This window comes from Catharus ustulatus, chromosome 7 (assembly GCF_009819885.2).
Source record: "Catharus ustulatus isolate bCatUst1 chromosome 7, bCatUst1.pri.v2, whole genome shotgun sequence".
Lineage (NCBI taxonomy): Eukaryota > Metazoa > Chordata > Aves > Passeriformes > Turdidae > Catharus > Catharus ustulatus.
Genome location: NC_046227.1, coordinates 11,864,610 through 11,881,649, shown reverse-complemented (window position 1 = coordinate 11,881,649; position 17,040 = coordinate 11,864,610). Strand labels below are relative to the sequence as shown.

The window sequence follows — 17,040 nt, the reverse complement described above, 5'->3', positions numbered from 1 at the left end:
CTTTTAATAATATTTGTTAACTGCTGGTATCCTCTTAACCAGATGTATACATCCTATACATCAGACCAGTGAATACGTGCATGGAACGAGCCTTAGTTAATGTGTTTGGTTATTTAGATGCAAGGCAAACACATGTTAGCTCTCTCAACACGAGAAAGAATAATAAACCTTTTTTCTGCCTTTATTGCAAGTGCCTTCTGAACTATGAGGACGTACACAAATTCTTTCCAATACTGCTCTACAAGCTGCATGTTGCAATTGAAAAGCATTGCTGTGATACAAATAGTGTGACAACAATTTACATACTGCTCTCTGTTCATCTTGGTTGTGCTCGGTTTTGTTTTCTCCCTCTCTCCTTTGCTGTTTCTGATTGAAGCCTGCTTCACTTTAAAATCCCTAATTCCCCTTTGAAGAGGTCCATCCAACTTGTGGCTGACAAGTCAAACAAACCTGAAAAGCAAGACTGTGTGCACAGGCCCTTCTCAAGGATGCCTGGATACTGGCCTACCTAAAGCCTAGAAAGGTAAAACTCTTGTCAGAGTTGAGAGTTCTTTGTGAGGAATCAGATTGGCAAGAGAGAGCAGGACAGAGGTAGTGATGAGGTTGTTGTGAAATAACATTTCTCTTATATTCTGGATTAATTACATTTATTTTGAAAGGCATTATGCTCTCTCACAGGTACTAATGTGGCCTGAAGGAGAGCTGCATGGGTCAATCAAAACCTACTGCAAGAGGCTGTGCCCAGTCTCAAGAATTACCCTGTGCTACCCCTGAAAGTGGCTGCCAAGGGAAGGCACCAGCTCCTGGCAAATCACCGTCTACTGCATTCCTTCCTTCAACTGTGCAATCCACTTGTTACCTTACCAACTACACATAGGCACACTTCCCAGTCATTTTCCTGTAACCATCACAAGCACTGCTGGTACAACGTGGCAAGGCATCAAAATCCCAGATAACCCATAATTAATGAAGTATCTGGGAGACAGTGCTCTCCTCACTGGGAATGGCTGAGAGGCAGAGAACACTATAAGCTGTTTACTGCTGTCATTGGGGATGAAGTGATCTCGTGATTCCCTCAGTGACTCCATGTATATATTGAAAAAGAGAACCTCAGCTTTAAAGCTCTCCATGGGTAAACACCCAGGAGGTAGAAAACCAGCACCCAGCATGTCAGGAGAAATAAATGGAACCTGTCTGCTGCTTTGTCCTTCAGCAGTTTCTGTGACTCATCTGTGGGGCAACACAGCAAAAGACATTTTTGAGAAGGGGAAGAAAACAGTCTGAATCCTTCTGAAAGCCAGTATTGCCATAGTACAAAGTAAGGTCAAGGGACAAGGAGAACAAGCTTTTAGGAACTAAATGGCAAGATGACATTATCATATCCCAAGGGCTGTAATCAACAAATAACAGCTATGTTTTCACTAACTAGTAAAACACCACAGCTAGAGAGCAGCCCTACCTGGAGCTGCTGGCAGAAAGCATCAGGGGAAATGTGGAGTTTTCAGCTTCTCACCCAATCCCATCAGCAAGGAGGCTGGGGGCACACAGGCAGGACAGCTGACCCCAGTGGGCCAAAGGGATGTTCTGCACCACACAGCAGCAAGCTCGGCATGTGAACGAGGGGGGAAGCTGCCTGGGGGCTGCTGCTCAGGGACTGGCTGGGATATATCTCTGTAATACATACTATATTACATTAATATCTATTATCATCATCACATGCCCTATTAAACTGCCTGTATCTCAACCCACAAATTTTACTTTTTTCCCCCTCAGTTCACTTCCCCCACCCACTGGGAAAGATCAAGTGAGAGCAGCTGTGTGGGGTTAACCTGTCAGCTGCCTGACAGGTTAAACCACAACAGCACCCAGAACAGTGCAGTTATCCTAAAGAAGGTTAATTGATGCAGCATTTGTTCACTTCTTTGCTGCAATTTTCAGTCAAGAGCAGAAGACATAGTTCTTCCTGCTGTGACAGCACCCACTCCCAGTGCCCGTACACAGTTGTGCAGCAGACTTTCATCCCAGTTTATGCTCACCAGAAATATTGGGAAATAGCATTTCCCAATACTTGTAAGCAATGTCCCATAAAGATACTTCTAAGGCACAAAATATCCTGAATGCATTCTTATTCCTGTTACTGTTTTGAAGAGGCCAAAATGACAGGTACTGATTCATATTTATTTTCATGCTGCATGCTATGGAGCCAAGTCACGACTTTGATTGCAGAAGATACCTGTGACAATTATAGTACTTCCCACATCATTGTCACACTGCAGAGATGACACTGCTCCACAGAGTAGCTGTAAGAATATAAAGCAAAGCATTTAAGTGCCCTGCTCATCATCAGTTGTGTTGCTCTGCACGCAGCAGACGTGAGAGCTCGACATGTAAAGTCATGTACTCAGACCTACTCAAACACCGTGCACTTCTCACGTTCATTTGTTTAAACTGTAACAAATGTGTTACAACAGGATCTTACTCCTACACCTTATGGAAATAATGGAAAGAGCTAAAGCAGGATTATGAACTTGAAAATAGTTTTGAAACTCTTTTTCAATTACAAAATAACCCAAACCCTCCAAACCAAACCCCACCCCCAAATAACTTGGATTCAGATCCCCCAGATCTCTTTTGCAATTCACACCTCTCAAGCTCTGGGTTTTTTTCAGCTGTCACCTTCCTTTCTGCCTGCACACTTTGCCAAATGCTGTCCAGGCCACCTCTGAGCAATACATTTCACATGGCTCCATGTGGAACCTCTAGGCTGGGGTTTCTTCAAATCTGTGACACTCTTACTCTGGCCGTAACACTTAATGGTCAACAGTGATCCAAAAAATAGGAATGAAACTCCTCATCACCACAGAGGCTGTGAGCCTTCTGCCTTTCAGTGACCAGAGTCACTTTAGTGACTTCAAATGCCCTGGAGTCATAAGTGATCCCAAGTACACAGGGCCCATTTCTGTGTCTCCAGCTCCTCTCTGCCTGGAATTTTTATCAACTCATTGGCCCTGGGAGCTCAGCAGATAGTGCTGTGCTCACACACCAGGCTGAAGTGCCACCCCAGGAGGTGGTAAGCACTCCCACACCCCACTGGCTTGGAGGCACTCAGCACCCATGCAGAGTCCTGCCAAAATGTGCTGCTCTGTTCTCAGTGCTGGGAGATGAAGCCTAGGTATGGCAACCAGCCCCTTATGTGCAAGCTGTTGGCTCTTTCTTAAAATACGGTGTGTGGTAAATGCTGCAGAGACAAATCAATCCAAAGGCTGAAGCATATTGAATGCCCTCAAGGGCAGACTGATCGAACACACAGAGCTGCATGAACAAATCTGGAACCTGCTGAAAGCAGGGATGTAAACAAGTCAGAGAATTGGTCAACTGCTAATACCAAATGAAAAGCAAAGAAACAAGGGTCAGGGAGGTTTAACTAAACTGAGAGACCCAAATCCCACTATACAGCTAATAAAATAGATAATACTTAGGGAGTTTTCTGGTACTACAGACTGAAAATGTGTGAGTAGTGCTGCTTACTGCTCATAATAATATATACGAAAAATGTTCTGCTAAAATAATAGTAATAATAGTAAACCTTACAGAAAATGACTGTACTTCAAGCAGCTTCAAATATGCTATTGTCTTATTCCAAAATTAAATAAATGCAGAGCAGCACATGTAGAGGAGCAATCTGTCTGAAATTGTTGGGGTTTTTTACCTACAGTTAATGTAAGCAATATTGAAGGTTGAAAGACTAAAGATTCTGGGAGTCTAATCTAAACATTAGATTATGCCTCAGGATATTTCATTGCATTTCTCATCTCTCCCCTGCAGAGTGAGTTTGTTTTGCTTGTTTATGTGAGTGTTGAACATAACTGGAGAAAAAGACATTTAAAAATAGGACAAATATAATAGAATTTGCTTCACACAAAACCTGTAAGAGCCTAGTTAATATTCCAGAATATCTGTGGGGATTTGAGAAGGCAAACAGATTGAAATAAGGTATTAAGATTAAAACAATGAAAAACAACAGATGGGACCTTGGACATAAATCAAACTCCACGCAATAAGAAAAATCCAAAATGCACTTCTGTCACATTTTGTAATGTACAATCTTTGGAAAAAGTTGTCATAGAAATAACATTCAGAGGCTTCAGTGCCTCACTGGCATTAAGATAAATTGATAAAGAAACCCAGTTCTCAACACAACACTTTTATGCAGGCTTGGGAGATGCTCCTACTGCACATTCCTGGCACATGGAATTACCTGGGAGAAGCACGAGGTGGATTTCTTTAGAAGCCAGTGCTAAGCTCACCTACATGTGACCATGTGACATGTTTTTCCATGCATACAGATTGGTTTTCAGAGCCTGTGTTCAGTGTCAGCAGCAACGCCAAGAAATAACGCCGTGGTGAGTGTCCACACTCACCTGCTGAAGGAGCAATTGGAGTCCCACCTTCTTCATGATGGAACCTGAAACTGTTCTTGGATTGGGACGAGGGAAGAGAATGAGCAGGAGGAAAAGCATGTTGTCCACCACATTCCAGAATCTTTTTTTCAGTAACACTGAGAGACAAGTGGCTCACTTAACAAGGGACAGTATAATCTCCCACAGGTATCCTGTAAGATGCCAAATGGTAATTTGCATCATTCTTCCTATTCAATAATAAACCTTTCCTACCTTCTAGGAAGCAAGGAATTTATCTTTCAAAAATGTAGCATTTTTAGCTCATATTTACAGAGCTTGTAAATATAATAGATTTGTCTACATGTGTGTTGTGTTCAGACAACTAATGTGTTTCTGAATTTCTAGTCTCACGTTAGAAGAACATGGGCAAATTACAGAAGGAAAATTTTAATTTACAAACATTAAACACTGATTGCTCTGGCAAGGCACAATTTCTGTACTGTGAGTACAATGGAATTACATACTATAAAATATTTGTTTCAGATGTTGACACTGTAAATTAATTTGGTCTGTGATAGTATTTCAATAATGTAGGTTTTATGACAATGCTGCAGGATGATAAACATCCTATGTAAGTGATGAATAGGCATATAACTACAGACACTTAAGAGAGCAGACAAGAGAGTTCAGTCTTTCTGATTCTGGCCTAAAATCTTCTTTTGCTTCTACTTGTTCATATAGCATTTAGAAAAGGTAAAGAGTTGGTGGAAAGCAGATTGGCATGGCTTATTCATGCACTGAGAGGCAGTGACAAAATGGTTTTTCTTCTCTCTCTACAGACATATACTAGCTCTGTAGTTAAACTAATTAACTTGAGCAGACTGTGTGGTGAAGCATGAGCATGTGATTCTCCAATTTGGAAAACACTGGGAAAGAATGGATCAAGCAGAGCTCTGAATCCTCCCTTACACTCAGCCATGGGTGGCAGGGGAGCTTTTAACTTGTTTGGTCACATCTGAACCAGACATCATTTGTCTCTGTGGTACCATCCCGTCCTCATGCACTGCACCTTCCATTCAGCCTGACTGCCTCCAGGAGAGCCAGAGAGCCATGACAGAGAGAGAGGATGTGAGCTTGGAGAGGAAGAAAGCAAAGGTGGGCAAAGCCCCAAGCCCTGCTGCTGTTCACAGCCGAGTGCTCAGACAAGGTGTCAGGCTGATTCTGCTCAGCAGGAGCAGGCAGACATCTCCAGCAGTTGTGGCTGGCATGGCTTAGCTGGTGCTTCATCATGGTGAGCCTGGAGTGTGTCTCTTCTCCCTGAGATCCAGCCCGAGCTGCCTGCTGGGCTGTCCCACCTCCCCCAGGAGAGGCAGCTGCCTCACGGCTGCATGCTGAGCAAGAGCTCAGCCTGCAAGAGCTGCTCTCAGCTCTGCCACATGCCAGCACGGAGCCACAGCTCTTCCAGCTGGCATCCCACCAGGGGCTCATCCTGAAACAACCCTGCCCTTCCTCCTGCTTCCCTCCCCTGCTTCCCCAGCAGAGTCCAGTTCCTCTGCCTGCCTCCTGCACCTCAACCCAGGTCAGGGGAAGGATTCCCGAGGTTCTTGGTATGCCACAGGAGAACCTGTGAGCCCTTCCTGGGGCTCCCTGCTTAGTGGGGTTAACACAGTGCCCAGATCAGTATCTTGATACTGCTGCTTGCTTCTGCCTGGCTGCAAATATTCCTTGTGTGACTTTCAGTCTCAGTTCACAGCTTATGTAAATAGAGGGGAACTTCTGCTTGTCTGTGCCTTAAAAGCACATTTCTATCCCTCATGATCACAGGGTGAAGCTCAAACACATGATTTAGTTGCATTCTGGTTTTCCAGAAGCAAACAATAAATAAAGTTAGCCTGCTTAATAGTGTTTTTAAGCTGGCCATTTCTGAGGCCTGATTCAGAATTGCTAGTGGTCGTGCAAGAAAATTCTTGGAATGGCAACAGAAATACAGGTTCCCAATAAAGTATTTCCACTTGAGCAGAGATTGGTTCAGTAGGAAATTCTCTGGTCACCCATACACGTTTGCTGCACCAGTATAGCTGATGTGTGCATCAGAAATGCCGACCTGCTGGGCTAGTCAGACCTATACCCTACTGCAGTGACTTGTGCCAGATCTGATTTTTTAGCTAATCCAGAGACCTGGAGGTGCCAGAAACTACATCTGCAAGGATCAATTATTACCTTTCCAGTCAGAGGAAAAGGGGTGGGGGGTGGTAAAGGGAAACAAAGGGAAGGAGGTGGAGAAAACAGGTATAATTTCAATATTACAGCAGACTGGCAAAATACCAGTTGCTGCAAAGCACACAGACTGTCAGGAACAGAACCAGGAACAGAGCCCAAGCCAATCTCACTCCCCATGCACAGTCCATGTGCACAAAAGTACCTTACAAAAACTGTATTTCTAGTCATTCTGATTAGGAAATCCGATAGCTTGTGGCATGAACCTCTCCCAAACAAAGGCTGCAATAGGTGACAGGGGAAAGCAAACAGGCCTGTACCTTTCCTAGGAGCTGCTTGCAGGTCTGTTACAAGCAGAGGCACGGGTAAAACGAGCTGTACAACCTCTGTACCCTCTTTATCACAACGCCCTACACTATCCTTTCCTGTTAGCACCTGGCAGCAACAACAAAGAAATTGGGCCAAAGACAAATGCTGAGTTCTACAGTGTTGCTGATGCCTGAAACCAGTCTCCCTAGCCTCCTTTCATGCTTTCTCCTTCCTCAAATCCACCTCATGTACTTGAGGTGCTGCCCACTGGCTTTTGTCCATTATCTGCCCAAACCACCTGCCTGCTCTCTACTGACTGTATGTCCTTGCTCTCAGAAGGATTTGATGGACCGTGATAGAGCGTGCTGGAAAGCTCCTGTCCAGTGAATTGAAATGCACCTGGATCAGTTGTTTCCAACATTTCTCAATATTTGCACCTTTAATATTTTCCCAGTGCTCATGTGAGCCTTGTCTAGAAATGCCATTTGCTCAGACACTGCATAGTAAATACAGACTTGCTTTCCTTAATCACCTCCCACAAACCAGCTGTCCCCAAAGAGCCTTATTTGTTGTCTTTGTAAAAGAGTCATCAGTGATCCCCAAAGCATGACTTCAGCTCAGATCACCATTTGTGGATTTCTCACAGACTTTCCCCATGGTACCTAGAGCAGTAAGAAGATGCCCTGACATAAAAGCAGAATACCCAAGTGTGCCATTTAAATTCCAGGGATCAAAACATTTCAACTCTTCACTGGATGGAGAATGACAATGTTTCAGGTTAACATGAAAAGCTGAATTTATACAAATATTTTGGTATAGTTGAGTTTTCCTGCCTGTGGAAAATTAACCTTCTTATCCAATAGAACGTGTTTTGGGTCATGGCAGTGAGCAGATGTGTATAATCTCCCGCACGTGGAGAATTTCCATAACATCAGAATTAGCAAGAAGTAAATAGGGGTAAAAAACCCTGAATGGAAACAAATGGAAGACTGACATGGCTGTGTTCCACAAAGTACGTTCTGCAGCTGCATCACTGCTCTGGAACAAAGAGGACTATAATTATTGTTGTTTTACTTTCATTTCACATTAGCAAAGTAAAAGCAAATAAAAGTGTTTGTTCTTTCTGCAGGTGAGAGCTGGCACAGGTGAGTGTATGAGCTTATATAGGGAAATTATGAGGAGACTTTCTTAAACCCAAGTAGATTATGTACCCAAAGAAAAATCTATCAGTAAAATTCACCATTCAACTCTGTTCCTGCAGGGCTGAGTCAGGCTTCTGAGATGCCCTGAGGATAAGGCCCAGCCACACCTGCTGGTGCATGGCAGGACTTGGCTGCTCTTACTGTCAGCCAAGCCAAGAGTGAGAATTGTTTTTGGGGACACAGCTACTTTTGTCATGCTGGCCCCTGCTCCTAGTGTGCTTCCTGCTTCCAGGGAAAGCAAGGCCTGCCATGGTCCCTTCCTGTAGCCAAAGGTTTCTAGGTTCTCTTGTGGGGCTGAGATGATTTGCCATACAGGCAGATACTCAACCATACGCTACTTGCCTCATTTTGTTGCTTCCTCCTTATATTCATGTCAGCAAGAAATGAAGCTCCTCATTCTGTCTCCCTTCTTTCTTTGGAGTTAGCTCTTTGGCCAGAGACTTGTACCACTTATTTATTTGCAAAAACCATCACTGTGGATAGAGAAAAATAAATTAACAGTAATTGAGGAGGAAGAGACAAAAACAACAAAGCAACTGAGCTGCAGGATGGATGCCACCAATCTGTGTACAGTGGAAAAGTGTCAGTCAGTGGAAATTTGCAGCATCCTTCTACTATAACTCAATCCAACTTTTTCAGTTCTACTTGGATAGGACAGTAGCTCCAGGCTGGGGAAGCTTCTGCTTGTAAGAATGCCAGGATATTGTCTCTTCATGGGGAGGGGGAAGTGCATTAGTTTGTGTGGGAAGGGTAAGGGGTTGCTCTTTTAATTCCTCCATGTGCCTGGTTGCCATCAATCCTGTGCTCTCCCCAAGTGTCAACCAAAACTGAAGGAGAAAAGTATTTAGGTTAATATCTCTTTCTCTTGTTTTCTTCTCCTGTTTTTCTGCATTTACACTTAAGCAGACAAAGTGTGACAAGAGGTCATGCAAGGCCTGCTCTCTGAAATGTCTGCAGAACTCTGTTCAGCTCCAACACAAGCACCGGACCTGGCTGCCCAGTGAGAAAGGGGGCAGAAGGAAGCAGAGCACTGCACCTCTCCAGCAAGGGCAAGCCCCAGGGATTCCTGCACAGGACCACCTGTGGCTCATGCCAAAGGTGTCTGGAAGTCTTATTCATCCCTTAGCAATCAAGGAATTCCTTATCCTCCAACCAACCAACCAACACAGGGGTTTCTTCTTCCTCTCATTCCTGGAGCATGTTAGTACTCATGGCAAATAATGACATGGATCACCAACAAAGACCATGCTTTTTGTCATTAATATGATCTTTAATAAATGGAATAATGCACCATTTTTACAGCAAGCCTTTTCTCTCAGGCCTAAAGAATAGCCTTTTAAATGTTCTTATCCAATGCCTCTGTATCAATACAATCTCTTTATTTAGGTTTATATATAACAAAGCAATTCTTACAAGTATTCATAGAAAACTCTGTAGTGGCTTTAACAATGTCAGCTTTCATAGTGGCATCCACAGATGATTAAAACCCAAAAATTAGCTTTTTATTTCATACTCACACTGTTCCATGAAACACAACTTATACAGCATAGCAAGGGTATTGGGCAGCTTATACAAAAGAAATAACTGAAAGCAATTATTTATAAATTCATACATGATATTTCCTCAGTCGTTTGAGAGGAAAACCAAAAATACCCGTTAACAAAAGGGTTCTGATGAGACTCCATATTCTAGGATTTCTCCCCCTCTTCCCCCAGAAAAGCTCGCTCAGAAAGTAATGCTCTCTTTACAGTCTTTCATAAGGAAAATGGCAGTTTCACATCTTATTTCAGCCTTTACAGAAGACCAAACCCTAGAAATTCATTCTTGCCATGTTTATTTTCCTCTTATACTGCATTTGGAGGGGAAAATAATCAACAGCGATTGTAAAACATGATTCCAGCTTATATAAATGTGAATAGAGCACGCTTTCCTCTACAGACAAAAAGCAGACAAGAAACATATACATACAAACCGTTTTAAATACGTTCCAACAGTGTGAAAGAGAGAGAAGAGTCACCAATCAGGAAATTCAAAAGTGACAAATGAGTCAGCTATAACTTGGACTTGCCTGTTTGTTCTTGTGACTTCTTACAAACTACAAAGACCAGAAACATTAACTATTCTCTGAATAAACAAGACTGAAGTGTGGAACTTCATGATACAGTTCTGAAGCACAAAAAAGAAAGTGAATCAAGTGCTCTAGAAATAAACCTCACACGTTTGCTGTCTTAAAAACAAGTGAATGGGCTACAAAAGTGGAGGTTTGGGAGACCTTGGAACTAGGAAGTTTTAAAGGCTAATTATTTCTGCTTTAAAATAGTTACCAGGTGAGATGCTGTGCCCACATGGACACACTCCAGTGATACATCTGCAGAAGCCTGCGAGGACTGGGAAGAAATCCTTCCTTCCTGTGCTGTGGAAGCATGGTATATGCATTGAAGGTAACCAACTGAATGATTTACAAATTCAAACAACTGCTGATGAAAACAGCAATAGGCTTTGAAAAACAGCTGATGATTACACTATGAATTAGCATAACTCCAACTAGCTCCTGCTTATTATGCACACGTGTGTATTAAACCACAGTGAAATGAACAGAAATGGCCATAAGAAGTAATTTGTATCAATAATGCACTGCTAACACAGACCTGCATGGAGCCCAGATCAACATTAAAGGGCCTTGGTGTAAATGAGGATTTATCTCGAACTCTTCCACTCCCACTCCCCCAGTGCAGTTCCACTTCTTGACAAAGCCACAGCTGCCCTGTGCTGACCCAGCTCCACAGACTGAATCCCCCATCAGCAACACCCAGCAAGGCTCAGGAGCCAGGGCTGCCCCTGCAGTCTCACATTCCACATCAGCTTTCTTAAGGCTAATCCTCCCCAGAGTAGTTTAACACCACAGCCAGCAGAACCCACCCCTCCTTTGCCCACAATCAAAGGCAGATTCCTGCTGGATTCCATGAGCACTGGGCTCAGCCATGGGCTGATGAGGTGCCCACTCCCTTAGAAACACAGGTGCTGAACATAACATCCACTTGGATTTGCAGGAGCACCCACATCTGGTACTGCAGAAATGGAAGTTCTGCCTCCAATTTTACTCAGTACAGAAGAAACCCCAAATGAGAAATCTGATTTGTTACTCTTTCATGTCAAAACTGAACCTACTTGAGGGATGGTGAGATCAAAAAAGGGATGTATTTCTATAGATAGAGTTTCATATGACAATACAGAAGCCTAAAATGTAATTGGATTTCATGGACTAAAATACTATGTTTAAATGGCAACCACATATATAACTATAGCTACTACATAAAAAAGCCTTGTAAAAATTATAATGTGTTAAGTGTTTTGGGTTGTTTTTTGATCTTTGAGAGAGGTATCTTAAATGACTCAGCTTCAGATAAAGCTTGTCATGTGCATTCCCAGGTTTCTCTCTCTCATAAATCCATTCTGCCCAAACAATCAGTGCATGTCTGTCACAGGAGATCTTGAACTACTGGACTATGTGTCACAGTTTGATCCCAGCTTTACTGTGATGCACTACAGACAATTTTAAAATGGCATATGAACCCCCCCATTATACTTTCTACCAGTGCTACCATCTGATGTTGTAACTCACAGAATTTAATCCTGGAACTTACACACAACGTACATATGCATCTAAATACATACAGAGTTACATAAAAATATATAGATCTGGCTTCACAGCAATATGTATAGTTTTTTTCACTGAAAAAAGGCTTGAGGTTGAACAAAAAATAGTAAGCATGTTTCAAAAAGAAGGTTACTATATTTACCTGTTAAAATGGGTACTAGGAGACCAGACAGAAAAGTTAAAATAATCCAAATTTATGCAAAACACTAAGTTGTCCAGTCCATAATCCGACTTTCAAAGACTGCTCAATCCAATTTCAATTTACTTTGATAAGTTGCTACAAGTCTTCCAATTAGACATCAGGTCATTTTTATGCTATTGTGCTCAGCAATTATTATATTTATGGCTTAAACCCAGCCTATTTCAGCAATGGGACCAGCCATCATTTTTGTACAAGTAAAAATTACAGCATAATTAATTTCTAATTTATAGACTAAATATGTAAATTTTAAAATTCTCCCTAATTAGGTAAGAAATGTCCACAGTAACATTTCAGTAGCAGAAAGGCCTGAACTTTTGTATTTTTCATTAAAGAAAATTATAATCTGAACACAGACACAGTAATGTTATATTAGTGGATGTTTTTTAACATTTAAAAAAGGAATATCATTAGAGCAAAATGCACTGAACACTGGAACTTGGGCATATGCCATGTACATATATATTTTTAAGTAAGAATTCATCAAGTTTGGACCAATAATTTATTCCATATAATTAAATAACTTCCTTATTCTCCCTCTCTGAGGCAGGTAGGATTCCAGATTTCTTTTAGACAAAGCTGACAGGTGGGGTGAGATTAACTTTCTGAACATATTTATGAGGTGGGCATTTTTTGTTGCTTGTTTCCTGAAAATTGCCAGCATCTATCTTGCATTGCTTTGTGCCCAGTGCACTTTAAAATATAAAATCAAAATGTATGGCCTTTGAAAATTAGGTAATTTTCTATATGAAAACAAGAGACAAACGGGTGGCACTAAGAAAGCTAAACAAGAATGGAAATAATTGTTTCTGAAAATATTCTAATTATGATACTATCACATGGTTTTCTTTTAAATTAGGAATACCTTTACTTCAGCTGTGTAGTGTAAGTGCATCTTGGAGTTTCAAGAAAGGCCTTGTTAATACTAACTGGCTAGCATATGAAGCTGTAAAGCATTAAAAACAAATTCAGGGAAGCGCTGCAGATAAGCTGACCTGTAAATACTAATTTTAGAAGACATGTCTGTTCAAAGGGTTAGAATTCACATTCTAAAAACCACGTTAAGTTGGTATCTCTGTAACGGGAAACAGAATAAGAGACAATGCATCAACCTAAGCAACTCTCCTGGCTTCTACTACAGAGCCATCTTCTATACCCAGCAACATTTTGGATTTTGTCTTATACAGACAAACATAAAAAATGTTTGCTCTATCATTTTACTGGAATTATCCATTATAAATTACCATAACAAATATTCTACTATTGCCTATTTGACAGTGGCACAATTAATAGGTATTTACACTACTATTCTATTTTAATTTTGCTATATTTATCTTGTCAGCAATATACATGAGAAATTGATAGAAAATTATCAACTTTCATCATTTTAAGAACCAAAGAAAATAAAATCATAACTCACAAGGAAATGAATCACATTTGTCTTCCTTGTTTACTGTACAGTATCAACTGTCCCTGTGTTTGATTTGTAGGATTCTCTCTCTCACATGTATTTTGTTTGGTTAAGGATGATCCCCTGTGGCACGAGATAAAATTCAGTATCATTTAACTTACTGAGAAAGTATTCTATGGACACTGGATTATGTGCTGCGAGGAAAAAAAAATAACATTACTAAATTAAACATTAAAACCAAACTGCTAATCTCATTTCATCTAGCTGTCCAGAATTACAGTATTTTGATATCTACTTAAGAGTTTGCTTTGACTAACCTTTAAAAAAGAATAGATTTTTATCTATTTAATCTACAGGGTATTTAATGATAAAGTACATTTTTCTGTCATGTTACAAATTATATTTATCCATGGTAGATTGCACAGCCAATCTTGCTACTAATTATAATTCATTCCAAAGGCCCTCCAGCAAGTAACAGAAATAGACAAAGAAAAAAAGTATTGTTTAAGAATGTTGAAGGAAAACTGCAGAACAACATTTTCATCTGGTGTTTAAGTTATTTTGATTGCACTGATCACAAGAAAGTTGGATTTCTTACAAAGGCATGGCCTGCAAAGAAAGGCTACAAGACTGGTGCAATTCTGTCTCAGCAGAAAGAAGCAGCAGTCAGAATTTTTCTCTCCCCAGAATTAGTAAGAGTCCTAAATATTGTTTTCAGCCCACATTCTGAAATGCTGATGGATGATACATGCAAGGCAAAGCAAAAGTCATTGATAAAGGAGTGAAGAATCCTCAACACCACGATTAGGGTGCCCACCAAAAACACCACTGTGCACTCCAGAGACTCACACGAGGCCACAAGAGAAGAGAGCCACAGTGAGCAACATGAACAGAATGCCAGAAATTCTCATTCAGGTCTTGAAACCCAGCTGAGCAACTGGCAGGTTTTCAACATCTGGGACATGAGACTGCAGCAGATGGGAAGCCAAAGAGTGAATTAAAAGTCAAACCAGAAGAAGGCTGTGTTTTTAAAAAGGGGAGATATAACTGTATTATACAGGAGGAAAACATAATTATGCCTCAGAGATGAGAGGTACTATTTGAACTGGTGCTTAAAGAACACAGGGAGCTCAATATGTGCCTTGTGGCTTGTATTTCTACAACTACACTTAATCAAAATCTGGATTTATAGTGCTATCTCTTGGAGATATCTAGGAGAATCTAAGAAATGTTAAGAAGCATTACAAGAGAAAAATCATAGCAATCAAGCACAAGCAAGGGATTTTGGGGAACAGCAAGAATCAGATGCAAGCAAGGCATGTATTAGGTTAGTTGAATCAACAGATAGAGAAGAACAAGGTTGGCAAAGTTTACCTCAGGGGGGAAAAATGGTGAAACGGCAAGGAAACAAATGAGCTTAAAAGCAGAGAGCATCTGCTTCAGTCAGCTGAAAGGAGACAGGCTGGGGGAGGCAATTGTTTGCTGCCAGTATCCTGCCACAGGAGCCTGGCAGGCTGACTGAATTGATTTTCTTTCTTTGAACATCACCAGTTTTCAGATGAAGTGATAAATCTTTGCTTGTTACCAAAGACTGATGTGTTACATCTTTTTATATCCAGATAGTTTTTACTGAAGTGTTTCCAATTGGAAAGAATATTTCTCAGGTGGAAGGAGGTTCTAACTAATAAGAAAATTAATTTTCTTTCAGTAGACAGTAAATCCAATCATTCCAAAAAAGGGGAAGGTTTACTTGAGATAGTGAAAAGACAATTTATCTCAATACATATTACATTCACATTCACTGACAGCTAAAATCAATGTGCATTCAAACTGAAAGAAGGGACTAAGCAGAGGGGAAAAGAAATCCCCAACCCGCCCCCACAAACACCCATGAATTTTAAAAACATGCAATAAATTTTAACAAGATGAATGAGGGCCTCTAAGAACTCTGAAGGGAGGACGAGTTTCAACTCAACTTGGCAACAACAATCAATTAGGATGCACCCACCTGCATAAGTAATCAGGCTGATTTTTACCCCATACTGTCTGTAAGGAGGTAAATCAGGAAAGACTTGTGACTCATCACAAAACTGTTTTGTGCCAAGTAGGATTATTTTTTTTTCTCTGTGTAAACAAAAGACGTTCACAACCTATCTTCACTCAAGCTTTTAAGTATGACAATTATTAATATTTCTGAATAAAATGTATTTTTCAATGTACATCATTAGTGATCTAAATCAGGTTTTACATAAATACAGGGGGTGAAACTACACACAAAATAAAATGGAAAAAATGGCTGACACTGTTTTCTTACATTTGTTCAACATTTTGTTACTCAACTTCACAGGCTGGCAGCTACTACTATAAAGAAAACACATTTTGATTTGGGAGGATCCAAAGAAAGGTACGGAGCTCAGATTTTTTTTTTGTTCCTTTTTTTAAAGCCCTTTCCAGTTGGGGGAAATTCATGCATTGTCACCTCTGAGCACAATGTGATATTGGCAGCTGCTTCAAGCTGCCTACGATGTGCAAAGTTCACTGTCATGACTGGCTGACTGCTAACTGTCAAGGAAAAATTAACAAATACAAAAATGGGAACATGTGGCAGTTTTAGAAACACACTTTTCAATAAAGCCTACTGTGAACTATAAGACTATTGCACATTTCAACATGACACAAGGAAAATAAAGGGTTCAAAAGAGAATACACTTTGTAACATAGAAATATACAGACTAGCTTGTGCACAGAAATCAAAACATGGTTACAAGACACCACTGCAGTCAAACCTGTCTTATAGTCTGCTTATGATCTTAGTGACCTTAAGAAACTGGTCCAAACTGATTATCAGCAATACTTTTTTTTGTTACCTTTTTTTTTTAAAAAAATATTTTGAGACCACATCTTTGATACACATATATATATTCCGTGGTCAAAACAGACAGACTTAACTTTAGCGATACTAAATAAAAGTGCAAAAACGTTCAAAAAATAAAACAAAATAAAAAAATATGGAAGCATAAGCTAAAAATTTTCTGCATAGCTGAAATCTATTTAAAGCGAGTCCTTGGTAGGGGTTGCTGACAGGAGGAGAAAGCAGTTTTTTAAAACGTCTTCTGCATGTTTGTTTCAAAGAATGCAAAATAAAGGTCATTTGCCGGCGTTTGAAGTTTTCACAGGCAGTTCACCCCTGCGTCCTTAGAGACCATGGTGGTGGCAGTGCCCCCCTCGGCAAGGTACACAGCAGTGCTGGATTTGGGGGGCACTGCCTGCTCGCTGCCGTTGTTGTTCACCTCGCAGTGCAGCGGCTCCGTGGAGATGACCCACGTGGACGGACGCCAGCGCTTGAGGGAGTACGGAGTTTTCACACGCTTCTTGATCTTCTCTCCTGAGCCTGATTTGCCATCCTGCGAGGAGTCACCTACTGAAGGGACAAAAAAACAAAACAAAAAACAAACCAAAATAAAAAAACAGAAAATAGTGTTGTGAGGAAGGTAAGATTACACTGAAGTCCAGGGCTGTTACTTATGTGAAACAGAAGGGAAGAACAAAACCTTTAAACACAGAAGCGACTGCGTGGCAGAGGCATGGCAGGTGTATCAACTACAACAGCTGCCACTAAAACAAAGGCTTAGATTCTGTTCTCT

At 40.9% G+C, this 17,040-nt stretch overlaps 1 protein-coding gene across 1 annotated transcript in view; it reads right to left on the bottom strand.

Moving 5' to 3' along the window:
• Window positions 1–9,374: 9,374 nt before the first annotated feature.
• The window catches only part of BMPR2 (bone morphogenetic protein receptor type 2), a 103,739-nt gene continuing 96,073 nt past the window's right edge, over window positions 9,375–17,040 (bottom strand). The window contains exon 13 of the mRNA XM_033064375.2: window positions 9,375–16,817. Within this exon, the coding sequence (XP_032920266.1) occupies window positions 16,567–16,817 (251 nt within the window). The 3' untranslated portion in view covers window positions 9,375–16,566. The remainder of the gene's footprint in view (window positions 16,818–17,040) is intronic.